The sequence below is a fragment of the Pseudophryne corroboree genome, chromosome 2 (genome assembly GCF_028390025.1).
Source record: "Pseudophryne corroboree isolate aPseCor3 chromosome 2, aPseCor3.hap2, whole genome shotgun sequence".
Classification (NCBI taxonomy): domain Eukaryota; kingdom Metazoa; phylum Chordata; class Amphibia; order Anura; family Myobatrachidae; genus Pseudophryne; species Pseudophryne corroboree.
Genome location: NC_086445.1, coordinates 706,219,727 through 706,244,445, shown reverse-complemented (window position 1 = coordinate 706,244,445; position 24,719 = coordinate 706,219,727). Strand labels below are relative to the sequence as shown.

The window sequence follows — 24,719 nt, the reverse complement described above, 5'->3', positions numbered from 1 at the left end:
TGCACTTTTTACACATAACGGCAGACAGCGTGCCCTTGTTACACATAGCAGCAGACAGCGTACACTTTTTACAAATAACGGCAGACAGCGTGCCCTTGTTAAACATAGCGGCAGACAGCGTACCCTTTTTACACATAACGGCAGACAGCATGCCCTGGTTACACATAGCGGAAGACAGCGTACACTTTTTTCACATAACGGCAGACAGCGTGCCCTTGTTAAACATAGCGGCAGACAGCGTACACTTTTTACACATAACGGCAGACAGCGTGCCCTTTTTACACATAATGGCAGACAGCGTCCCCTTGTTACACATTACGGCAGACAGCGCGCCCTTGTTACACATTATGGCAGACAGCGTGCCCTTGTTACACATTACGGCAGACAGCGTGCCCTTGTTACACATTACGGCAGACAGCGTGCCCTTGTTACACATTACGGCAGACAGCGTCCCCCTTTTTTACACATAACGGCAGACAGCGTGCCCTTTTTACACATAGCAGCAGACAGCGTGCCCTTTTTACACATAACGGCAGACAGCGTGCCCTTGTTAAACATAGCGGCAGACAGCGTACCCTTTTTACACATAACGGCAGACAGCGTGCCCTTGTTACACATAGCGGCAGACAGCGTGCCCTTGTTACACATTACGGCAGACAGCATCCCCCTTTTTACACATTACGGCAGGCAGATTCCCCCTTTTTACACATTGCGGCAGGCAGATTCCCCCTTTTTACACATTGCGGCAAAGATTCCCCCTTTTTACACATTGTGGCAAGCAGATTCCTCCTTTTTACACATTGTGGCAGGCAGATTCCCCCTTTTTACACATTGCGGCAGGCAGATTCCCCCTTTTTACACATTGCGGCAGGCAGATTCCCCCTTTTTACACATTGCGGCAGGCAGATTCCCCCTTTTTACACATTGCGGCAGACAGTCCCCCTTTTTTGTAGAAAAGAAAGAAAGAAAGAAAGAAAGAAAGAATTATACTTACCCTCTCCGCAGGCTCAGGCTCCTCGGTGCAGCTTGACGATTCCCGGGCAGTAGAGAAGGAGGAGGAGGGAGCCGCAGCAGCGCTGTGTTATTGGTGGAGGCGCTGCTGCTGCTGCCCCTCTGCTTCACTATAGGCTGTTCTCGGAAGACAGCCTATAGTGAAGCAGAGGGGCAGCAGCAGCAGCGCCTCCACCAGTAACAAAGCGCTGCTGCGGCTCCCTACTTCACCTCCCTCCTCCTCCTTCTCCCCCGTACCGCTGCTCTTCTCCTCTCTCCGGGCGGCTGTGCGCTGCGGGCAGCGGTTGCCCGCAGCGCACAGCGGCATGTAATGAGTCAGTTTGACTCATTACATGCTTTGGGCCCCTGGACAGAGGCGGGCCCCAGTGCAACGCACTGGTTGCACTGGCGGTAGTTCCGCCTCTGGCCCAGAGGATGAAGGGCGCACTGCAGGGAGCTCTCTTGAGTTTTTTGCTACAGAAAGCATTTTTGTTTGGATTTTTACTTTTTCACAGGGAGCACTGCTGGCAACAGGCTCCCTGTATCGAGGGACTGAGGAGAGAGGGGCAGACCTACTTAACTGATAGGATCTGCTTCCTCGGCTACTGGACACCATTAGCTTCAGAGGGGGTGAACACAGGTTCGTCCTGGGCGTCCACCCCCGGAGCCACGCCGCCAGAAGAACAGAAGCAAGAAGACGTCTCAGGCGGCAGAAGCCTTCAGCTTCACAGAGGTAACGCACAGCACTGCAGCTGTGCGTCATTGCTCCACATCACCTCACACACTCTGGTCACTGTATGAGTGCAGGGCGCAGGGGGGGGGGCGCCCTGGGCAGCAATAATAACACCTCTTAGATGGCAAATAGGTATATACATGTACAGCTGGGCACTGTACATGTATATAATTGAGCCCCCGCCATTTTACACGATTTTGAGCGGGACAGAAGCCCGCCGCCGAGGGGGCGGGGCTTCTCCCTCAGCACTCACCAGCGCCATTTTTCTCTCCACAGAATGCTGAGAGGAAGCTCCCCGGACTCTCCCCTGCTTTAACACGGTGAAGGGAGTTTAAAAAGAGAGGGGGGGGGGGCACATAATTGGCAGATAAAGTATAATACAGCGCTGCTGGGGAAAAGCATTCTGTGTTGGTCTTCAGGTTGTTGCGCTGGGGTGTGTGCTGGCATACTCTCTCTCTGTCTCTCCAAAGGGCCTTTCAGGGGATACTGTCTTCAGAAAAAGTTTCCCTGGGTGTGTGCAGTGTGTCGGTACGTGTGTGTCGACATGTTTGATGAGGAAGGCTCGCTTAATGTGGAGGGGGAGTGCTTGAATGTCAGGTCGCCGTCGGCAACGCCGACACCGGACTGGGTGGATATGCTGAATTTCTTGAATGCAAATGTAAATCTCCTGCATAAAAGATTAGACAAGGCTGAACCTAGGGATCAGTCAGGTAGCCAGTCCGTGCCTGTCCCTGTGGTGCCAGGACCTTCAGGGTCTCAAAAGCGCCCCATATCCCAGGTCGCTGACACAGATACCGACACAGATACTGACTCTAGTGTCGACTATGAGGATGCAAAATTGCAGCCGAAGGTGGCAAAAGGTATTAGGTACATGATTATTGCCATAAAAGAGGTTTTGCATATCACGGAGGAACCCCCTGTCCCTGACACGAGGGTTCACATGTATAAAGGGAAAAAGCCTGAGGTCACGTTTCCGTCCTCATTTGAGCTAAGCGAATTATGCGAAAAGGCTTGGGAATCTCCGGATAGGAGACTCCATGTTCCCAAAAGGATTCTCATGGCGTATCATTTTCCACAGAAGGATCGGATACGATGGGAATCTGCGCCTAAAGTAGACAAAGCGCTGACACGCTTATCCAAGAAGGTGGCACTGCCTTCTCCGGATACTGCTTCCCTCAAGGATCCTGCTGATCGCAAGCAGGAAATTACCATGAAGCACATTTACACACATTCAGGAACTATAGTTAGGCCGGCCATGGCGTCGGCCTGCGTTTGTAGTGCTGTCGTGGCATGGGCAGACTCCTTATCTACGGAGATGGACACCTTAGATAGGGATACCATTCTAATGACCTTGGAGCATATCAGAGATGCTGCCTTGTATATGAGGGATGCTCAGAGAGACATTTGTTTACTAAGCTCTAGAATAAATGCTATGTCTATTTCTGCTAGGCGGCTCTTGTGGACCCGACAGTGGACGGGAGACGCCGACTCAAAGCGGCATATGGAGTCATTGCCTTACAAGGGGGATGAGTTGTTTGGAGAAGGCCTCTCGGACCTAGTCTCTACTGCTACGGCCGGTAAAACAAATTTTTTACCTTATGTTCCCCCGCAGCATTCTAAGAAGGTACCACATTATCAAATGCAGTCCTTTTGTTCCAATAAAAACAAGAAGGTAGGAGGATCGTCCTTCGTTGCCAGAGGTAAAGGCAAGGGAAAAAAGCTGCACTCAGCTAGTTCCCAGGAGCAGAAGTCCTCCCCTACTTCCGCATAGTCCGCAGCATGATGCTGGGGCTTTCCGGGGGGGTGTCAGATCAAGTGGGGGCACGTCTTCGTCTTTTCAGCCACGTCTGGGTTCAATCACAGGTGGATTCCTGGGCAATAGAGATTGTTTCCCAGGGATACAGACTGGAATTCGAAGACATGCCCCCTCGCCGGTTTTTCAAATTGGCTCTGCCGGCTTCCCCGTCAGAGAGGGAGCTAGTGTTAGCGGCAATTCACAAATTGTACATTCAACAGGTGATAATCAAGGTTCCTCATCTCCAGCAAGGAGAGGGTTATTATTCATCCCTGTTTGTGGTATCGAAACCGGACGGTTCGGTCAGACCCATTCTAAATCTAAAATCCCTGAACCTGTACTTGAAGAGGTTCAAGTTCAAAATGGAATCGCTCAGAATGGTCATCGCCAGCCTGGAGGGAGGGGATTGGATCGTGTCCCTGGACATAAAGAATGCGTACCTTCATGTTCCGATTTTCCCCCCTCACCAGGCATTTCTGAGATTTGCAGTACAGGATTGTCACTACCAATTTCAGACGTTGCCGTTTGGTCTTTCCACGGCCCCGAGAATTTTCACCAAGGTAATGGCGGAAATAATGGTGCTCCTGCGCAAGCAGGGAGTCACAGTTATCCCGTACTTGGACGATCTCCTTATAAAGGCGAGATCTTGGGAGAAGTTGCTGGACAGCGTGTCTCTGTCCGTGAAGACGTTGCAGATGCACGGCTGGATTCTCAATTTACCGAAATCCCAGCTAGTACCTGTAACGCATCTGACCTTTTTGGGCCTGCTACTAGACACAGACCAAAAAAGAGTTTTTCTTCCGGTGGAGAAGGCTCAGGAGCTCATAGCCCTGGTCAGGAACCTTTTAAAGCCAAGAACGTTTTCGGTGCATCATTGCACAAAGGTTCTGGGGAAGATGGTGGCTTCATACGAGGCCATCCCCTTCGGCAGGTTCCATGCGAGGACTCTCCAATGGGACCTATTGGACAAATGGTCCGGGTCCCATCTACATATGCAGAAACGGATCACCCTGTCTCCCAGGGCCAGGGTATCTCTCCTGTGGTGGCTGCACAGTGCTCACCTCCTAGAGGGTCGCAGGTTCGGCATTCAGGACTGGATCCCGGTGATCACGGACGCGAGCCTCCGAGGTTTAGGGGCTGTCGCACTGGGAAGAAATTTCCAAGGTCTCTGGTCAAGCCTAGAGACTTGTCTCCACATCAATGTCCTAGAGTTAAGGGCCATTTACAACGCCCTACGCCAGGCGGAGGAATGGCTTCAGAATAAACCGGTTCTGATTCAGTCGGACAATATCACGGCAGTGGCTCATGTAAACCGCCAAGGCGGCACAGAGTGGCCATGGCAGAGGCGACCAGGATTCTGCGCTGGGCGGAAGGCCAGGTAAGCGCACTATCAGCAGTGTTCATCCCGGGGGTGGACAACTGGGAGGCGGACTTCCACAGCAGACACGACCTGCATCCGGGAGAGTGGGGACTTCATCAAGAAGTCTTCACACAGATCGTGGATCGGTGGGGACAGCCTCAAATAGACATGATGGCGTCCCGTCTCAACAAAAAGCTAAAGAGGTATTGCGCCAGGTCAAGAGACCCTCAGGCGGTATCGGTAGACGCTCTGGTGACACCATGGGTGTTCAGATCGGTCTATGTGTTTCCTCCTCTGCCTCTCATACCCAAGGTGTTGAGATTAATAAGACTAAGAAGGGTCAGAACAATTCTCATTGTTCCAGATTGGCCAAGGAGGACTTGGTATCCGGATCTGCAAGAGTTGCTCACAGAAGATCCGTGGCCTCTTCCTCTAAGGCAGGACCTGCTGCAGCAGGGGCCCTGTCTGTTCCAAGACTTACCGCGGCTGCGTTTGACGGCATGGCGGTTGAACACCGGATCCTAGCTGAAAAAGGGATTCCGGAGGAGGTCATTCCTACCCTGATCAAGGCTAGGAAGGATGTGACATCGAAACATTATCACCGTATATGACGGAAATATGTTTCTTGATGTGAGGCCAGAGCTGCTCCTACTGAGGAGTTCCATTTGGGCCGTCTGCTTCACTTCCTTCAAACGGGGTGACTTTGGGCCTAAAATTAGGGTCCATAAAGGTCTAAATTTCGGCCTTATCCATTTTCTTTCAAAGAGAATTGGCTTCTCTTCCTGAAGTACAGACTTTTGTGAAGAGAGTGCTGCATATTCAGCCTCCTTTTGTACCTCCGGTGGCGCCTTGGGATCTTAACGTGGTATTAAGTTTCCTCAAGTCACCTTGGTTACTTTGAACCACTCAAAACAGTGGAGTTGAAATACCTCACTTGGAAAGTGGTCATGTTGTTGGCCTTAGCTTCTGCAAGGCGTGTTTCGGAATTAGCGGCTTTATGATATAAAAGCCCATACCTGATTTTTTACGTGGATAGGGCAGAGTTGAGGACTCGTCCTCAATTTCTGCCCAAGGTGGTCTCATCTTTTCATATGAACCAACCTATTGTCGTGCCTGTGGCTACACGGGACTTGGAGGACTCCGAGTCCCTGGATGTGGTCAGGGCTTTGAAGATTTACGTGACCAGAACAGCTAGGATCAGGAAGACTTGAAGCTCTGTTTGTTCTGTATGCGGCCAACAAGGTTGGCGCTCCTGCTTCAAAGCAGACAATTGCTCGCTGGATCTGTAACACGATTCAGCAGGCGCATTCTACGGCAGGATTGCCATTGCCTAAATCGGTTAAGGCCCATTCCACTAGGAAGGTGGGCTCTTCTTTGGCGGCTGCCCGAGGGGTCTCGGCACTACAACTGTGCCGAGCTGCTACTTGGTCGGGGTCAAACACCTTTGCAAAGTTCTATAAGTTTGATACCCTGGCTGAGGAGGACCTCCTGTTTGCTCAATCGGTGCTGCAGAGTCATCCGCACTCTCCCGCCCGTTTGGGAGCTTTGGTATAATCCCCATGGTCCTTACGGAGTCCCCAGCATCCTCTAGGACGTTAGAGAAAATAGGATTTTACTTAACGGTAAATCTATTTCTCGTAGTCCGTAGAGGATGCTGGGCGCCCGTCCCAAGTGCGGACTTCTTCTGCAAGACTTGTATATAGTTATTGCTTACATAAGGGTTATGTTATAGTTGGTCGGTCTTGAACCGAGGCTATGTTACTTGTTCATACTGTTAACTGGGTAGTTTATCACAAGTTATACGGTGTGATTGGTGTGGCTGGAATGAATCTCGCCCTTAGGTTACATAAATCCTTTCCTCGTACTGTTCATATCCTCTGGGCACAGTTTCTCTAACTGAGGTCTGGAGGAGGGACATAGAGGGAGGAGCCCGTCTATTCCCCATGGTCCTTACGGAGTCCCCAGCATCCTCTACGGACTACGAAAAATATATTTACCGGTAAGTAAAATCCTATTTTTTTTATCTAGGTGTGTGTGTGTGGGGGGGGGGGGGGGGGCACATTTTTTAATGTCATGGGGGGGGGCGCATTTTTAAATCTCGCACTGGGAGCCAAATTGGCTACAAACAGCCCTGGATATGGACTATGCGTGCTTACGATTTTGGCTTATGTGAGATGTCATTGACATGTGAGATGAACTAGATAGTACTCCGATCTAGCAAGGATTGACTTGCCTGCACAGTCTATCTTTTCTTGCGACCCTCACCTGGCGGGACCGCGCATCGGGATCGAATCGGGATCGCAAGGTGACTTTCACCTTGTGATCTGCACTAACTTTTCTTGCAATTTTGACTATATAGTCAAAATCAAAAGAATATATATCACTGTGTGTACACACCCTGAGACACGGCCATTTGTGGAACTAGACACACATTTTGGGTGCAGCATGTCCTCTCAACGGCACTAGTTATCAAAAGTAAGCCCCTGCAATATCAGCCGCAAAGTCTCCCTAAATACATAAAAATAGAAAAAATGCATAATTTTGTGAGAAAACTAGGAAAACACGTTTAATACTTATGATTTATGGCTGATTGTGTGGCCAGCTAGGCTACTGATCATCATCATGCTACCATGATAATGCACCTTTTAAGGGCCTCTCTTTCTCTCTCTCTCTCTCTCTCTCTCTCTCTCTCTCTCTCTCTCTCTCTCTCTCTCTTTCACCACCACCACCCTCTTGTATCATCTTTTTCTCCCACCCTAATTTTTCCTCTCCTTTTTGTATTATCCTTCACCTTCTCTCTCTCTCTCTTTCTTTCTCTCTCTCTTTTCTGTCTTTCCCAATTATCATTAATGACAGTGAGTGTATGTGTGTGGATACCTGCTATAAACCTGGCTGCTGTGTAACTTGAATTTCTTCTGTATGCTTTGCTGGATATAGGGTGCAGCTCTCCCCGCTGTTGATGGCCATGTGCCAGAACAACTTGCTTCTGCTGACCCTTCCTTCTGAGGCTTCTGATCTTGAAGCTGGTATTTGAAGTGGTTTTTTTCACCTTCTCCATACTGGAAGCCGGCAGATTTTGTAGTACCAGCGTTCCCGCCATGGAACCATCTTGTAGTGAGGGAATGGCTTCCTGGGGCATATGTGGTGCTGTGCTTGTCTTTGCTGGTAGTGGGAGAGATCTACTGTGAGGGTTGATGCTAGATCCAGGTGGGCAAAAGGACCACTGACATCAGGGGGAGGAGCAAGGCTGGTGGGATACCTCCCCCTGGTGGCATCAGAGGTCCATTAGCCAACTTTGATTCAGTCATAACCCTACTGTGAGTGGTAGAATGGGGAGGGGTGGGGGGTGTCAGACTGCACTTAGAAGGGATAGTCACCTTAGCAAATTAAATAATACATTAGGAAAAGAAACAAATGCTTTGTTCTGATTGTTATTATTTGTATTTTATTTTAAAAAAAGTTTGCTGTAGTATACAGTATATTGTTACTGATATTGAAGGATACTTGGTGGTGCTTTTTAATATGAATTAATCTCTGGAATTTGTTGTGAGTAATTAGTTCTTGGGTCATCAATATACTGTACTTGTATATTTATAAGGCACTTCTATAGTTTGCAGAGCTGTTCAGTTGGTGTAAGACAAGTGATGATACAACAACAAAGTAGACATATTAATAAACTAAGGACATTCAAGCTGACAGTGAAGGTGCAGTCCTTTTTGAGTGTAGTAAGGGCTCTGCTTCTGAGAACTTATAATCTAAAGGGAGATGGAAACAGTTCTGCTCTACAAAAATGTAAAAGAAAAGAGGAAAACTGCAGTGTTTCTTGCTTCTGAAACTGAAACAGAACTTGGGTTAAAAGCATCTGTGTGACACCACCCTAACTATTTTCAACACGTTATGAAGACTTGTAGTCAGTGCACTGATCATTTGAGGGATTTCCTAGTTGCAGATGGATTTGTGAGTTCACCTTTCGGAAAGAAGCGAATGAGAGGTGAGCTGTTCCCAGGCTGAGCTTCCTCTGGATTCATGGCAAGGAAACAACTCTCTCAGGCAAAAGTTGATTCAGCACTGTTCTTGCTGCTAACATCCACCTTACTATGAGATAACAGTGTATTGCACTATAAGATCTCTGGAAAGCAGATCTCTAAACACTACACAATTAACAATTGAACAATGCATTTTTCTTTTTTTATATACATATATCTGTTTTACTTGTTTGTTACTATAATAATATGTAAGCCCCTTGGAATGTTTCAGTTGTTTCTGTATCAGAAGTATACTGTATCATACGGTATCTCTCACTTTAGGCTCACCACCCTTTTAAATTGTTAGACTGAAAGTGTGTTCTAATAATTGAACTGTTTGGCTGACTATCCTCGCAATCTTGTTTATGATATTTAAATTTTGTTTCCTGCTCTGCTTTTGGCAACTTCTGTACCATGCAGTGGTCATTGTTCTATTAAGCATTATGACATACGACTGTATTTATATTGTGTGTTCCTTCTCAATAAACATATATTTAAAAAAAAAAAAAGAAGTATACTGTATCAAAGAGTACAACATGGCGGCCAGTGATGTCATTCTTGTGAAATTGAGTGGCTGTTTTGTCTTAGTGATGTCAGCAAGATTACCAGTTATGTTTGTCCCATCACATTCAATGACATTTGTGTGCAATAACACCAATATTTATTGCTACAGTACTTCATTTCTGCAGTGAAATAACAGGCACAGCACATCACATTGGCATGCTTTCACTTCTTCACACCTCGATTCTACAGGGTTAGTCTATTCTGTGTGTTATTAACATTTCTACAACCTTTAATAGTAAAGTAGTAATGGTTGACATTTAATAGCAATAAAAAAATAGCAGCTGATTTCATCATATGGATACAGTACCTGTGAAGTAGTGTCATTTTGTTATAGGGACAGCTACCTTCCACTTGAGCACATTATTCCTATTCATTATTTCTTGTGTGTGACATCACTGTTACCAAGGAAACAGAACAGCGGGAGGAATATAGTGGCCTCCGTGCATATAATATAACCACCCATGTGAAGAAAGGACACTCAGGGACTGTGAAAATTAGGAGTTAAAACAGGTTCTTGTAACTGTAATTAGAATATCAGGAATCATATAAAATACTTATATAAAATGCTTCGCTTTGTAAAGGGCAGGCTCTTAAATTATTCTGCAGAAAGTGATTCTCTGTCACGTGACACTTGTCTTTCATTTTGAAAAGTTATTATCTGTGAAGAGAAGACAATTTGCATGGCAACCCTTTGATGAGCAAGTAAAGCTACTATTTTACTTTAATATATAATATATAAAAGACTGTGAACTGCTGAGCTAAATGAAATATTTTAAATAAATGGAGTGTTTGTACTTAGCTAAATATGTCTGCAATGCTATCTTTTGCTCCTCTGTAGGCATTGGCAGTGTATCACACTTGCTGTGCGGAAATGCACAGTGTGGGTTGGTTGATTCATTCACAGGGGCGGAGCTAATGTTGTCACAGCAGCTTTGTTGCCTACAGACTTTCTGACCTATATCTGGTCCCATTAGCACACCTAGGTGGGGCTTTAGCTGTCTGTGTAAAGAAATAGGTACATAATCAATTTACGTTTTAACAATCCTGCATTAAAATGTCAGGTAATCCTGTACAATATATTCTACTTTTGTGGTTCATGCCTAATTAATGAAATTATGTGATTCTGGTGTTTAATTTACTACTTTACCTTATGGGTCCTGTGAGCATATCTTGTGTAAGTCACACACTCTCTCCTCCATACTGAAGAGTGTTGAAATGAGGCTAACAATTTTCTCTTTATAAGTGAGGTTTAACTTCTGAAAAGCATTGAAGTCTAAAGATGTCTTATTTATGTTACTTTTTATGACACATTGTCAAGATGCAAATTTCTAAGAAATAAACAAATAAAAGTATCTTCAGAGTGACAGGTGTAAGGGGTTACTGCACAATTTATATGCCATATAATGTTTCATTGAAGGGGCACTAGTAGTTTAGGTTCATCATTTTATGGAAAATTAATAAGGAAGAAACCGGTGATACACTCAGAACTTGTCACCATCTTTGCCTTCATACTTTTTTAATTGTAAGTTTTGATGATAAAAAAAAAAAATTACGTTTGAAAGTCAAAGACAGAACTTGTAGTGAATGGTTAATGAGAATAAGGGTAGGAGTAAAGAATAATCAGTGGTCGTTGCTCTTCGCTGGGACAGAACGCTTTTCCAGTCTCTGGCAGCTGAAGGGTTCATTAAATTAACATCAGGTCTTTTAGTGCATGGGCTTCAGAGACAGTTGTCATAGCAACGGCTTTATTAAACAGCTGCCCTAACGACGTGGGGACATGGCTGGGTGGGTGGGGGAAGAGAGAGTAAGAAAGACACTGAGACTGTGAAAGTCATTGCTGCCCTTTGAAGACTGGACCCCGACTGAGGTGGACCGACTGCAGCGTCCTTCTGACAAATTCTGCTCGGCTTTTAAGTTCGAGAATCAGAATCGGAGGCTGCGACACTTGTGTTTGAACTTGGAAGAGCCAGTTGTTGACTCATTGTGACCTTGAATAAATGACCTTGTACTTGTTGGGCACGATAGATGTTTAGATTGTTAGCTCTGCAGATAGCCATTTAAAATGATCTAAATTTGGTGCATATCCTAACTGTGTAGTCCATTTATATAGTAACACAGCATTTATAGTATAATTACAAGCCTTAAGCTATGGGATTTGTAAAATGCCTTTACTGGCTGCATCTTTTACCATTTGTACTTTGGTCCTCTAATTGAAAAACATCTTTATACATATAAATGCTGCCCACTTCAGTGGCCAGTATCTGCAGTAGTTTCCCACTTCCATTCTGCATTCAAGACCCTCTGTATGCTAGGTGCCAGAAAGCAATGGGAAATGATTACAACCCACTTATTGTAACGGTTATTATTATTAGCAGAGATAATGGGCATTTCACCGGCGAAGGCCAGAGTTTAATCGGCTCCATTCTGCACCGTGTAAAACCTCAGTGGAAAGCCATAAAAAATCCAGGCCAGGGTGCAGTGAAAACAAGAGCCATAAATACAGAAAAGTCGTTATGGCACAGTCCCTCTCCTGCACAGTGTTATAAGGCAAGACGCACTACTGCTTCCATTGAGCCTTGTGTCAAGAAGAACTATGTTGGTCACATAAATGAGATTTCCTTAGATCTTCCAACATTTAGATTTGTGTTAAAATTGGGCTTGTTTAATAAAATAGTGTGTAGCGACCAATTAGATTCTATTGTTTAAAAATAATAAAAAAGTAGTTACTAATGGATAACATTTCCTGTTATTTTTGCATACTTGTTACTATGTGATGGCTCTGTTTAATATTATAGACGGAATGTTTTCTTTCTTTTTTGACAAGCCCTGCAAAGTAAACTATCTTGATTATTCATCTTTAGCTGCATCAACGGAATTGTATGTTAGTGCACCATGACCAGGGCTGGCTCTACCATTAGACAGTATTAGGCAGCTGCCTAGTGTGCCAGGATCTGCTGGGTGCCCATAAGCAGAGCCGTCTTAACAGCAATGTAGGCCCCTGGCCACAGCAATGCAATGGGGCCCCTACCCACCCATCAGCGGTAGGTGTGGGGGGTGCTATCAGCGGCAGCTTTGATGTCCCGCGGTGGGTAGGGTGTGTTCTATCCTTCGCTCAGCACGTAGGACCTGGAGAAATAATTTCTGCTAATTACTCCTTTACTGCACAAATGGTGCGGGAAGGAGAACACTAAACTGTAGAACGGGACATTGTGCGGAATGGAGGGGCCCTGGTACATGACTTCCAGGGTGGTAGGGGGTGTTTAATACACAGGGGAGGGGTGGATAGTGGAGTGGTCTTAATATTCATAATTTTTCTGGTGGGAGGGCAGCTTGCAGGCGCATGGAGATGGAGCAGGGACCAGCTGCTGGAAGGCTAATATCTCTGGTTCTGGGCATAGTAGAGACAAGCTGCCAGTGTCCACTGAAAGGGGAGAGTCCCAGCTTTTGAATTATACCCTCAGAAATACTCTAAGTCAGACAGAACCCGAGATATCTGGCTGGGAAGCACAATTAACAGGCTTGGATGGGGACCACTGCTTTGAAGTTGGATATCTCCGGTTCCCTAGGGCTGATTTTCAAAAATCTGGTACCCCTGGAAAGAGGGGACCCTCAGCTATCAGCCTAGGACCCTTACACTCCTGGGGCCCTTGGGCAAGAGCCCAATGAGCCCATACGAAAAGACGGCCCTGCCCATAAGTCTGCCTATCACAAAATTAAGGATGTCTCTGCGATAGACATGCGTGTTGTACTTACTGCAGGTGGTGGCTGTGGAACTTATAAGACACCACCTCCACACATTCTCCTGAGGGGATGTAAAGTGTATATTGGGGACAGTAAGCCGACGTTTTGCCTAGGGTTGCAAGAACCCTTGCACTGACCCTGATACAGTCGTCTCAACAGCTGTAGACAGGATCCTGAATGTGGTTTTCATGTACAAGAAAATTGCTACAACTGTACTATTGGTTTCCACATCTGTTTTCATTTTTTTCTTGCTGAACCGCCAATTTCACAGTCGTAAGATTGTGTAACAATGCAGATTGTAGTCTATACAGTAGCTTTTATCAGCCTTCACCACTACTAATAACATCTTATATTATTCACCATTACATCAACACTGCCAACCCTATTTCTAAACATATACACTTTAGGTCTGAGTCGTAGATGTAGGATGCAGTTGAGCAATTTTTTTTCTACTGCTCGTGTGTACAAGTCGCACTGCGCATGTGTCCAGAGTCCGTGTCCACAGAGTTACAGTTGTGACACACTGTGTCAGAAATGTCTTGAAAATATACGAATTTTCACGGATTTCATGGATTGTGGGAGGAAACCGGAGTACCCGGAGGAAACCCACGGAAGCACAGGGAGAATATACAAACTCCGCACAGTTAGGGCCATACCCATGACCTCAGTGCTGTGAGGCAGTAATGCTAACCACTACACCGTGATGTGCTGGCCCCGGCTGTGCACTTCTGGGGTTCATTCTGTGTAAGCTTTGACCGATGCTGCCAACATCACGATTGATGGCCGCGATTGTGATCCAATACTGCGTCTTTGGAGACAGCACTCGGATCGCAGATGCTGGCAGGAGGTGCCTTTTTCCTGCAATTGACTCCTGCAGCATTAGCATTTGTACACATCGCTACTGCATCCAAAGCTACAGCAGGGATGTGTTCTGTGTCCATCTTTGAATCGGGCCCGCTGGCAAAAGATGCACACGGGCGGGCAGAGTCCAACACCAAATCAAGCCCTTTGCCCCTTCCCTTCATTTCATCATGATTGGAAGAGGCTATCTGCTCTCTGATTATATGTCACACTCTTTAGGCGGTATCCAATTAGCTGCGGTGAGTTACAAAAGCTAATGGATTCCCCCGGGGCTATTCTATTAGCCATGTAGCTCGGCACTTATTGCTAATTTAGCAGATTCCCCGATAACCAGCCCCAAGAGACCCGTTATCGAACGGTAACACATGGGTCTGCAAATTTATCGCGGATCCCATGTGCTATCGCCCGATAACAAGTGATTTACCGCATGGTACAGACTGGTTGTAATTGGATAGCCCGATAGTATTATTGGGCTAAAAAGCCTGTTATTACCGTGTGGGAAATCACAAATAGTATACCGCCCTTTATCTCTTTTTTTATTTCAACACTTGCATTTACAGACACCTTAGCAGATATTCAGAGCTAGAAACACAGCAAAGCACTACATTTAGGAGTTAAACACTTCTCAGAGGCAGTGATTTTTTTTAATCTACATTGGCAGTGGCGCACCCAGGGGGGGTTTCCGAGTACCCAGAAACCCCCCTCCACTGCATGAGTATTATTAATGACTGTCTAGCATCCTCTGCAGCCTGCTGTCTTCCTGGTGGCACTTGCAAGTGCAATAAAAGTTTACTTTATTTTAATTATAGTACATATATATCCATGTGCCTACATATATACACATGTATATACATACATACATACAAACACACACACACATATGATATATATATATATATACATGTGTATATATATATATGTGTACTGTATGTGTGTGTATATATATATATATATATATATGTATGCATGTTTAATATGCTATGTATATGTGTATATGGGTTCACTACGATCTCCCGGCGGCCGGCCTCCCGGCGACCAGCATACCGGCGCCGGGAGGCCGGCCGCCGGCTTACCAACAGTGTGGCGAGCGCAAATGAGCCCCTTGCGGGCTCGCTGCGCTCGCCACGCTACGCGCCCCACACTATTCTATTCTCCCTCCAGGGGGGTCGTGGACCCCCACGTGGTAGAATAAGTGTCGGTATGCCGGCGGTCAGGCTCCCGGCGCCGGTATGCTGGTCGCCGGGAGCCCGACCGCCGGCATACTGAAGACCACCCGTGTATATGTATGTGTGTGTGTATGTATATGTGTATATATATATATATATATATATATATGTGTGTGTAGATATATGTATATATATATATATGTGTAGATATATATATATATATATATATACACACACACACAGACACACTAGTTTTACGGACCCAGCATATACTGGGTCACCTCAGTCCCCACCCCCGTGATTGGCTCCGCCCAGTTCTGGAAACCCCCTCATGCAAATCCTGCGTTTGCCACTGATTGGGTCCAAACAAGAGACATTTTTGAAGGAAAGAGAGCAAAGGAGATTTAAAAGATGACATATGCCATTGACCTTCTAATAAAGATTCAAAAACATTGCATTCTTTACAGCACAGTCTTGACCAATTCCTTATACTTGGACATCTTATAACACTCGTGTCTCAGACACCACTTAGGCTTATCAGTAAACACACGGGCCCTCATTCCGAGTTGTTCGCTCGCTAGCTGCTTTTAGCAGCATTGCACACGCTAAGCCGCCACCCTCTGGGAGTGTATCTTAGCTTAGCAGAATTGCGAACGAAAGATTCGCAGAATTGCGTATAGAAATGTCTTAGCAGTTTCTGAGTAGCTCCAGACTTACTCAGCCATTGCGATCAGTTCAGTCAGTTTTATTCTCAAACACACCCAGCGTTCGCCCAGACACTCCCCCGTTTCTGCAGAAACTCCCGGGTTTCCCAGAAACGCCAGCGTTTTTTCGCACACGCCCAGAAAACTGCAAGTTTCCGCCCAGAAACACCCACTTCCTGTCAATCACAGTACGATCACCAGAACGATGAAAAATCCTTGTTATGCCGTGAGTAAAATACCTAACTTTTGTGTAAAATAACTAAGCGCATGCGCTCTGCGAACCTTGCGTATGCGCAGTAAGCGACTAATCGCAATATAGCGAAAATCGGCAACGAGCGAACATCTCGGAATGAGGGCCAATGTCATTATAAGAACCACAGTTATACATTTCATTATTGTAAACAGCACTTATATGATCAGTGTGTGTTAATCATGATTGACCCACACCTCTGAAACTTGGCTATATTTTTTACTTGAAAGAATTGTCTGCATGAATTTTACACTTGGACTCATTGCTTATCCAGTCGAAGCTGCTCTCATTTTCACAATTATGCTTTTGCCTTGAAATCTGTATTCCTAAGTACGTTTGTTGGTATGACTTTGGCACTGCCCTTCTACTATAGTGTCTATTCAATCTCATGGGGGGATATATCAGATTTTGGAGAGAGATAAAGTGTTGCGAGATAATGTACCAACCAATCAGCTCTTAACTGTCATTTTTCAAACACAGCCTGCAGCATGGAAGTTAGACACTGATTGATTGGTACCTTATCTCTCTCCAAGGTTTGATACATTTCCCCTTATGTCCCAGTGGTCCTGCCTTGTTGGCCGGAATATGACGGTGTAAGTGTCAGTATGGGCCGCTAGGCTATTCTAAGTCTTTTATTCGGATGGTTGGTTTAATCTGTTTGTAGACACATGACAGCCTCCTCCTCAATCTCTCCATGTCTCTCAGTGTGACACCGTGTTACAATCAAATAGCTATTCAAATATGCAAATCCCACCACATCCAGATTGGATACAAACTGACACCCTTCCCCCATAAAGGCGATGCATTTTTAACTGTGAATCAGAAGCTGGAAGTTTGGGTGCAGCATTTTCATTACATTATTATAAATGCAACAAGCATCTTCCTGTATGTGTTGGGAAAACACAATTTAACGTGTATAGCACATATGAGTAAATATACACGAGACAAAAATAATAATTTGACCATAAAACATATATCGTCACTGCATTTTATTTATAGGTGTATCCGTACATTTGAAAAAACAACAACAATTAACTACCAATGAAAAAGAGACACGTGTGCAGTTTTAAAATTGTTAAAATCAATTCCATAATATAGCGTACCTTTTGGTTTCTGTAACTGACACTAAAAATGAGGATGTGGCATATACATTGTGTGTGAAGCATTATTATCTTTTATTTATAAGGCTCCACAAGGTTTCTTTTGTGCCATACAAGGGAATAAAACTGACAACAAGACATATATACCAATCAGCCAACATTAATTTAAAACCACCTGCCTAATATCGTATAGGTCCCCCTCGTGCCAACAAAACAGTTCTGATCTGTGGAGGCATGGACACCACAAGTCCCCCGAAGGTGTCCTGTGGTATCTGGCACCAAGACATCGTGGCAGATCCTTTAAGTCCAGTAAATTGCGAGGTGGTGGCTCCATGGCTCAGACATGTCTGTCCAGCACATCCCACAGATGATCGTTCGGACTGATATCTGGGGAATTTGGAGGCCAAGTCAGCACCTTGAACCCTTTGTAAGGTTCTTGAAACTATTCCTGAACAGTGTTTGCAGTGTGCTGAAAGAGATCACTGCCATCAGGGACTATCATTTGCCATGAACGGGTGTATTTGGTTTGTAACAATGTTTAGGTAGGTGGTATGTGTCAAAGTAACATCCATATGAATGCCAGGACCCAAGGTTACCCAGCAAAACATTGCTCAGAGCATCACACTGCATACTTTTTCCCGTAGTGGATCTTGGTGCCATCTCTTCCCCAGGTAAATGACACACACGCACCTGGCCGTCCACATGATGTAAAAGAAAACATGATTCATCAGATCAAGCCACCTCCTTCCATTTTTCCATGGTCCAGATCTGGTGCTCACATGCCTGTTGTAGGCAGTCTAGGTGAATATGGGTCAGGGACCAGGTGGGTAGGGGTCAGCATGGGCACTCTGACCAGTTTGCGACTACACAGCCCCATATGCAGCAAACTGCGATGCACTGTGTGTGCTGACACCTGTCTATCATAGCCAGCATTAACTTTTTCAGCAATTTATGCTATAGTAACTCTTCTGTGTGAACGGACCAGGCAGGCCATTCGTTCCTCATGTGCATTGGGTATGGGTCGTTGGGTCAACCCAACTTAGGTCGACAGTCATTAGGTCAACCACTATAGGTCGACATGCATTAGGTCGACAGGGACACTAGGTCGACATGGTCATTAGGTCGACATGTGTTAGGTGTTAAGTCAAAAGGTCAACATGAGTTTTTTGACTGTTTTTGGTGTAGTTTTCTTCGTAAAGTGACTGGGAACCCCAATTAGTGCATCGTGTCCCCTCGCAAGGCTTGCTTTGCTCGGTTACCGTTCCCAATTGTAGTCCACGTGGATCGTAAAGATCAAATGTGAAAAACTCAGGTCGACTTTATGACCTGTCGACCTAGCACATGTGGACCTAATGACCATGTTGCCCTAGTGTTCCTGTCGACCTATAGAGGTCGACCTAATGACTGTCGGCCTAAGTGGTGTCGACCTAAAGACCGAATCCCTGTGCATCAGTGAGCCTTGAGCGTCAATGAACTTTTCACTGGTTTACCAGTAGTCCTTCCATGGATTTAGTAGGTATTAATCACAGCATACTGGGAACAGACCAGAAGACCTGATGTTTTGGAGGTGCTCTGACCTTGTCGTCTATCACAATTTGTTCCTCGTCACAGTCGCTCAGATTCTTACACTTGCCCATTTTGCCTGCATCCAACACATCAACTTCATGTATTCGCTTACAGCTTAATATCTCCCATCTCTTGACATATGCCATTGTTATTCATTCCACCTGTCAGTGATTTTAATGTTATTGCCGATCAGCATAAGTACAGATTGATACAGTACTGTATTTATATCTATATTTATATTCACATAGATACATAGTAAAAGTGGGCAGTTAGTATAATTATGTAGAGAAGATAAAAGGTAGAGGGTCCCGCTCATATGAGCTTACAATCTATAGGCTGTATGGGCGGACAGAATGGTAAAAGAGGACAGAGACTGCAGAGTTAGGAGAAGGATAAGCTACAATGAAAAAAGTTTTAGGGCGTGCTTGATTCCAGAGGTTAGGAAATTCCTGGGAGAAATCCTGACTGCGAGAATGGCAGGGCCCACCTATCTCTATGTCTGTCTGTTTTGCCCAGTTTGTTTTATTACTTTTGTTTTAATTATAAAGCGCAACGGAATGTACTGCGCTATATAAGAAATTGTTAATAAATAAATAAGTGGTGGTCATTGTGGAGGTGAGAAGACAGTCATTAGCAGAGCAAAGAGTGTAGGAAGGAATGTGTTAGGTCAGCCGTGGCCAACGCGTGGCTCATGAGCCGCATGCGGCTCTTTCTTTATTCAAATGTGGCTCCCAACACTCAAAGTCACCTGACCACAACAGATCCTGGAAACTGGTGCACTCCATCCAGACACACAGCAGCACTACAGCGATTGAAAACTGAGGGAGCCAGATACTGGGCTGTAGTGACATATGAGGGTGGGCTGGAGTGACACAAGGGGGAGCTGGCTGGAGTGTGACACAGAAGGATCCTGGCAGGAGAGGCATAATGGGGGAGCTGACTGGAGTGATAAAGGAGGGTGCTGGCAGGAGTGACACAGGAGGGTGCTGGCTGGAGTGACACATGGGGAAGCTGGCTGGAGTGACACAGAAGGGTACTAACAGGAGTGACACATTCACACATGGGCTGGCTGGAGTGACACAGAAGGATCCTGGCAGGAGAGGCATAATGGGGGAGCTGACTGGAGTGATAAAGGAGGGTGCTGGCAGGAGTGACACATGGGGGAGCTGGCTGGAGTGACACATGGGGAAGCTGGCTGGAGTGACACAGAAGGGTACTAACAGGAGTGACACATTCACACATGGGCTGGCTGAAGTGACACAGGAGGGTGCTGACTGGAGTGACACATGGAGGAGCTGAAGTGTATTATGTGAATATAGCTGTTTCAATATATGTTATGTGGATCTGGATTTTTTTTTATTATTTTATGTGGAAGTGTCTTTTTCACTTTATTTTATGTTGGATCTGGCTTTAAAATACATTTTATGTGGATCTGGCATTTTCATTGTATTTTATACCAGATGTGTGGCCTAGCAGGCACAAGGACATACCCCATTTTTGCACACGCACCTTCGGCTTGATGTCAGCTCTTTGACGTACCTAACAAGATGTTTTGTCTCTTTGTCTCTGACTGGTTGGCCACCCCTGTGTTAGGTAATGAGGCTGGAAATTAGGGAGGAGGATTAAGGAGGGAGGAGTTGGAATTTAATTCTGAGTGGCATATGGAGCCAGTGCAGTGACCGGCAGATAGCGGCAGCAGAGGTACAGTTGTAAGAGAGCAAAGTGAGGGGGGCAGCAGAGTTCAAGATAGATAGAGGAGGGGCAAAGCATGATTTATTAAGGCCAGGCAAGAGCAAATTACAATGATCAAGGTGGGAAATATTGAAGGCGTGAATGAGTTTTAGTAGCTTCCAGCACCTATCTGAAAATATTGCAGAGACGGAAATGATATGATTGGGAAAGGGATTGGATGTGAAAGGAGAAGTATAGGGCACAAGCAATGGTGACACCTAGACACTGGATTTGGGGAACAGAGGGGATTGAGACATTGACAACAGAGAGGGAGAGTGGGAGAGCTTGGAATTTTAGCTTTTAGGCAATGTTGTTTAAAGCTGCAGTAAAGTAATTAGTGGGTCACAGCAACAATAGCTATGAGAATATTTAAAACAATGGAACCTAGAAAGCATTTCCTACTCCCACCCCTTTGTTCTGTACTTGTTGGTTCTGCGCATGCTGCTTACATAACTGAATACATAACTGATTACTGGAAAACCCCATTGCTCCTGTGAGATTGGTATGGATCACAAAGTCAGAAAGTGATCTATTCCATCTACTGTAAAGTACAATAGAACACTAACATAACATTACTTACTTCTTGACATAAACGATACTTGGTTGAAATCCTCAGACAAAACGTATTAGCTGCTATCAGTATCGAGTGATATAATAAAGCAGTAAAGATAAAGCTTTATGCCTTTACGGCATCTAATGTTATAAAGTACTTGATGCTCTTGTTGATAATTTAGTAAAAACCCTTAATCAAAGGTGTAAACACCATAGTTTCAGGTATGCCTAATGGCCACACATTTTACAGGTCAGAGATAAATGGCTCTAATTTGGATTTTTCACGTTATTTTTTTAAGTTGTGTGTTAAGACTACAGTATAAGTTAATGCATATTTCTTGTGTTCTGCAGATTCGGGCAGATGGTCCTCCGCATGGTGGCATTCAGTATGAAGTTGTTCCAGTGATGAGAGATGGAAGTCCCATCCTTAGAGACATGGCATTTTCCATGGACAACAAATACCTTTATATCATGTCGGAGAAACAGGTAAGAAAGTGGAACAATGACCTAAAATGCATAGCAAAACATTCTTATGGCAGAGAAAACCTAAACCGTCATGAGCATAGTGAATGAAGCTTGTAAGCATCTCACATTCGCTGTATTCAGAGCCTACATGTAAATGAATCTCTTTCCGAGAGCCATATAGATGCAAATTTATTTTAAATAAAGTAAATAATGCTCAGCCACACTTTCATAATGATAAGTCCCAGATTTCCTGGAGCAGTAACTGGCATACAAACACTCTCATAAATATATCACAATAGCACAGGACTGCTGGTGTATTCCAGAAATGTTTTGTCACTGCCTGAGTGTAACAGGTTTATCATTGTACGTGGTTATAACAGTTGCACAGTAATGTATTCCAGACTTCCTGCTGCACATCCCGTTAATGCCTGTACATTGTTACAGCATACAACGATTTATAGGGAATATTACAGTCTCAGTTGACATTACCCATTTGCTGTCTTAGAAGCCAGCATCGTCTTGCGGGTGCAATAAAGTATTACAACACGCTTTAATTATGTTCAAACTCATCAATATTGCAATGGACCACTAACCATTTGTATTCTGAACCATATTTGCATTAACCACACAAAAGGATTTCTGTGACAATAACAGAGGCAGCTATGAAAATCCTCTGATGTACAAAGAAGGAGGGATGTGAAAATAAATAAATAGATGTAGGACAGCGTAATTTGTCCAAATCGCATTTTCTAAGATGTAGGCTTGGGCCACCTCGTATATGAGACATGGAAGCTTTTTCTCCACACCTCGTAATTGTTTGTCGGGTTTATGATAATTCAGAATTAAAGCGAGAGATGTTTAATCCTTTCCCCTGCTCACCGCAGGAGACATTAATGCACATTTTTCTCTTGCAAATTGACTTCTCCATGTAAAGATTAGAGCGGCCTGGGTTTGTTCTGTTTGGATAGCAGCCTCGTAGAATTCAGATTTCATGCAAATTTAGGGAAGTGATTCAAGCTGCTGCCAGCTGTATAATGAAAGACTAGTGCAGGTATCAGTGACTGGGCATTTCGTCAAGAATATACCTGGGGGCGCTTAGTTTGTGGCATGCAATTTATGGATTTGTGCCATTTGATCTTAAAGTGACCAAGAGGATACTGTATGTTGGCAGATTGAGGTGTTACACAGTTGGGTACTACAATCCCAGTGGAATTTTGAGGACTACAAGTAAACAAGTCATTTTTTGTTGGGTAATGAAATCTCATGAAAGTACTGTACATGCATATTAAATACACTTTGTGACTACATATGATTGAATGTGAAAAGATCTTGTGTTTTCCAAGTTAAGTTCCTGTAGAATTTATGCGACAATGCAGAACTAAATGAGTGTTAGCACCAGCAGTTTATGATGCTCCAGGTCTGACAGTTGCGTTGGCGTGGAGGAGGTCCTTTTGAGCCATGGTGGTCCCAGGTAGAGGACTTCTGCGGTTCTGCTCTTTTGTGAAAGGCTTTTTTGATCAGTGCAGTCTTTTCTCACAGATCATCGTTATAAGCAATTAATGCAATCCAGATTTCAGCAATTGGGAAATCTATAGCAAATGTAGGAAGACTGTACGTTTTGTGACTTTTGGAATATAGCTTTAATAGATGTACCATAATTAAGCTTTGAGCCTTATGTGGTGCCAAATAAATGCACACATACCTTTTCATTGCTATATCACAATGTCCCTTTTAATTAATTGAAAGCCAAAATCCTAAATTTGTCCACATACGAAACAGGCTTAAATACACCTCCTCCTGTCTGATTTCTGCCAAGTGTTGTGTGGTAATTAGCCAAGCTACTATAACTGACAAGTAAAATTCTTAATTACTACTAATTGTTCCCCCTCCCATCACACCAGACCCCCAAAAAATGAGTCTGAGCATTCCTCCTAATTGCTACCTACTCTGCATTTTGTTAATGGACACTGTTCTTCATCTGACAGCTACTTAATTAGGTCAATTACTTTTTTTTCAGTGGTGGGTAATTATCCCACCTGTATCTGTTCTTCACCTATGGACTGCGGCTTGCACTGGCCAAATCCATGAACTCATTCTTTAACAAATGAAAGCAATCAACATTATGCAGAAAAAATGAGGGTATTGGACATATTTATTTAAATCCTGATATGGCATTCTCACTAGCTGCCTCAGCAATGCAAAGTTTCCAATTATGGAGTCTATTTATAAAAGTAAAACAAGAAACGGTTTTCTCCAGCATTTTAGCTGTAGAATTTTTTTATTTTTTATTTCTCCAAATGTAGTAAACAGAAATGTGTATAGAAATCACATATTTGTCTGCCTTTCGTTTGTTATATTCCTGAAGCCCCTATAGCTATCACTGGTATCTTTGCAGGTTGGTATTTATAAAGATGAAAGAAGCATTCTTTTTACTCTCAATGGAGTAAAACTGGGAAGAGACAGTTTTTTGCGTGCTTTCACCCACAATGCAGTGCTTTCCTGGCTCCTTGGGCACCCGTTCTGTGCCTGGACGGGTAGGCACATTTGCAACGCTTTTCATTTCAGCCATATACCTGTATTGTTGTCTTTCACATTTACAGAAGCATATACTACAGTCCAATTTCTCCCCGCCAGGACAAATCCTGTTTGAGTGCACTGTTCTGGCAGGTCTTTTTGGTGTAATCTATTTTGCAATGTATGGTGAAAAATATTGATAATTATCTGCTCAATGTTGTAGTTTTTGCTAAATAGACCTCTATGTATTGAAGCTATAAAGGTGATCTCATAGCTGTGGAGATGTCCATGAAGCCCAGTAGCTTGCAGTACTCATGGCTACTACTGTAGCAAGGGATGGGGGCCTTCACTTTAGGGTGATCTTTAAGTTGGTGGTTACACTTGTGGACTTTTTTTATCATTTTGATAGACTTTTCTCTGCCATGTTGGAACCCTGTGCAATAAAATAGCCCCGGAAATTCTGTGGCCATGTGAACCGTGATCTGCTGCTACCTGTAGGTGCCTGATGTCCACAGTTGTACAGTAGAGAAAGAGGCTTAGATAAAATGTGTTCTCTCTTACTTGAGGACAAGAATGCACCGCTTATGAACAAATGATAACGT

General features: G+C 44.5%; 1 protein-coding gene across 2 annotated transcripts in view; it reads left to right on the top strand.

Moving 5' to 3' along the window:
• The window catches only part of PLXNA2 (plexin A2), a 398,232-nt gene that overhangs the window by 209,621 nt on the left and 163,892 nt on the right, over positions 1-24,719 (top strand). For both annotated transcript variants that reach the window (XM_063955325.1, XM_063955326.1), the window contains exon 4: positions 21,490-21,624. In XM_063955325.1, coding sequence (XP_063811395.1) covers positions 21,490-21,624 — 135 coding nt within the window. The remainder of the gene's footprint in view (positions 1-21,489; positions 21,625-24,719) is intronic.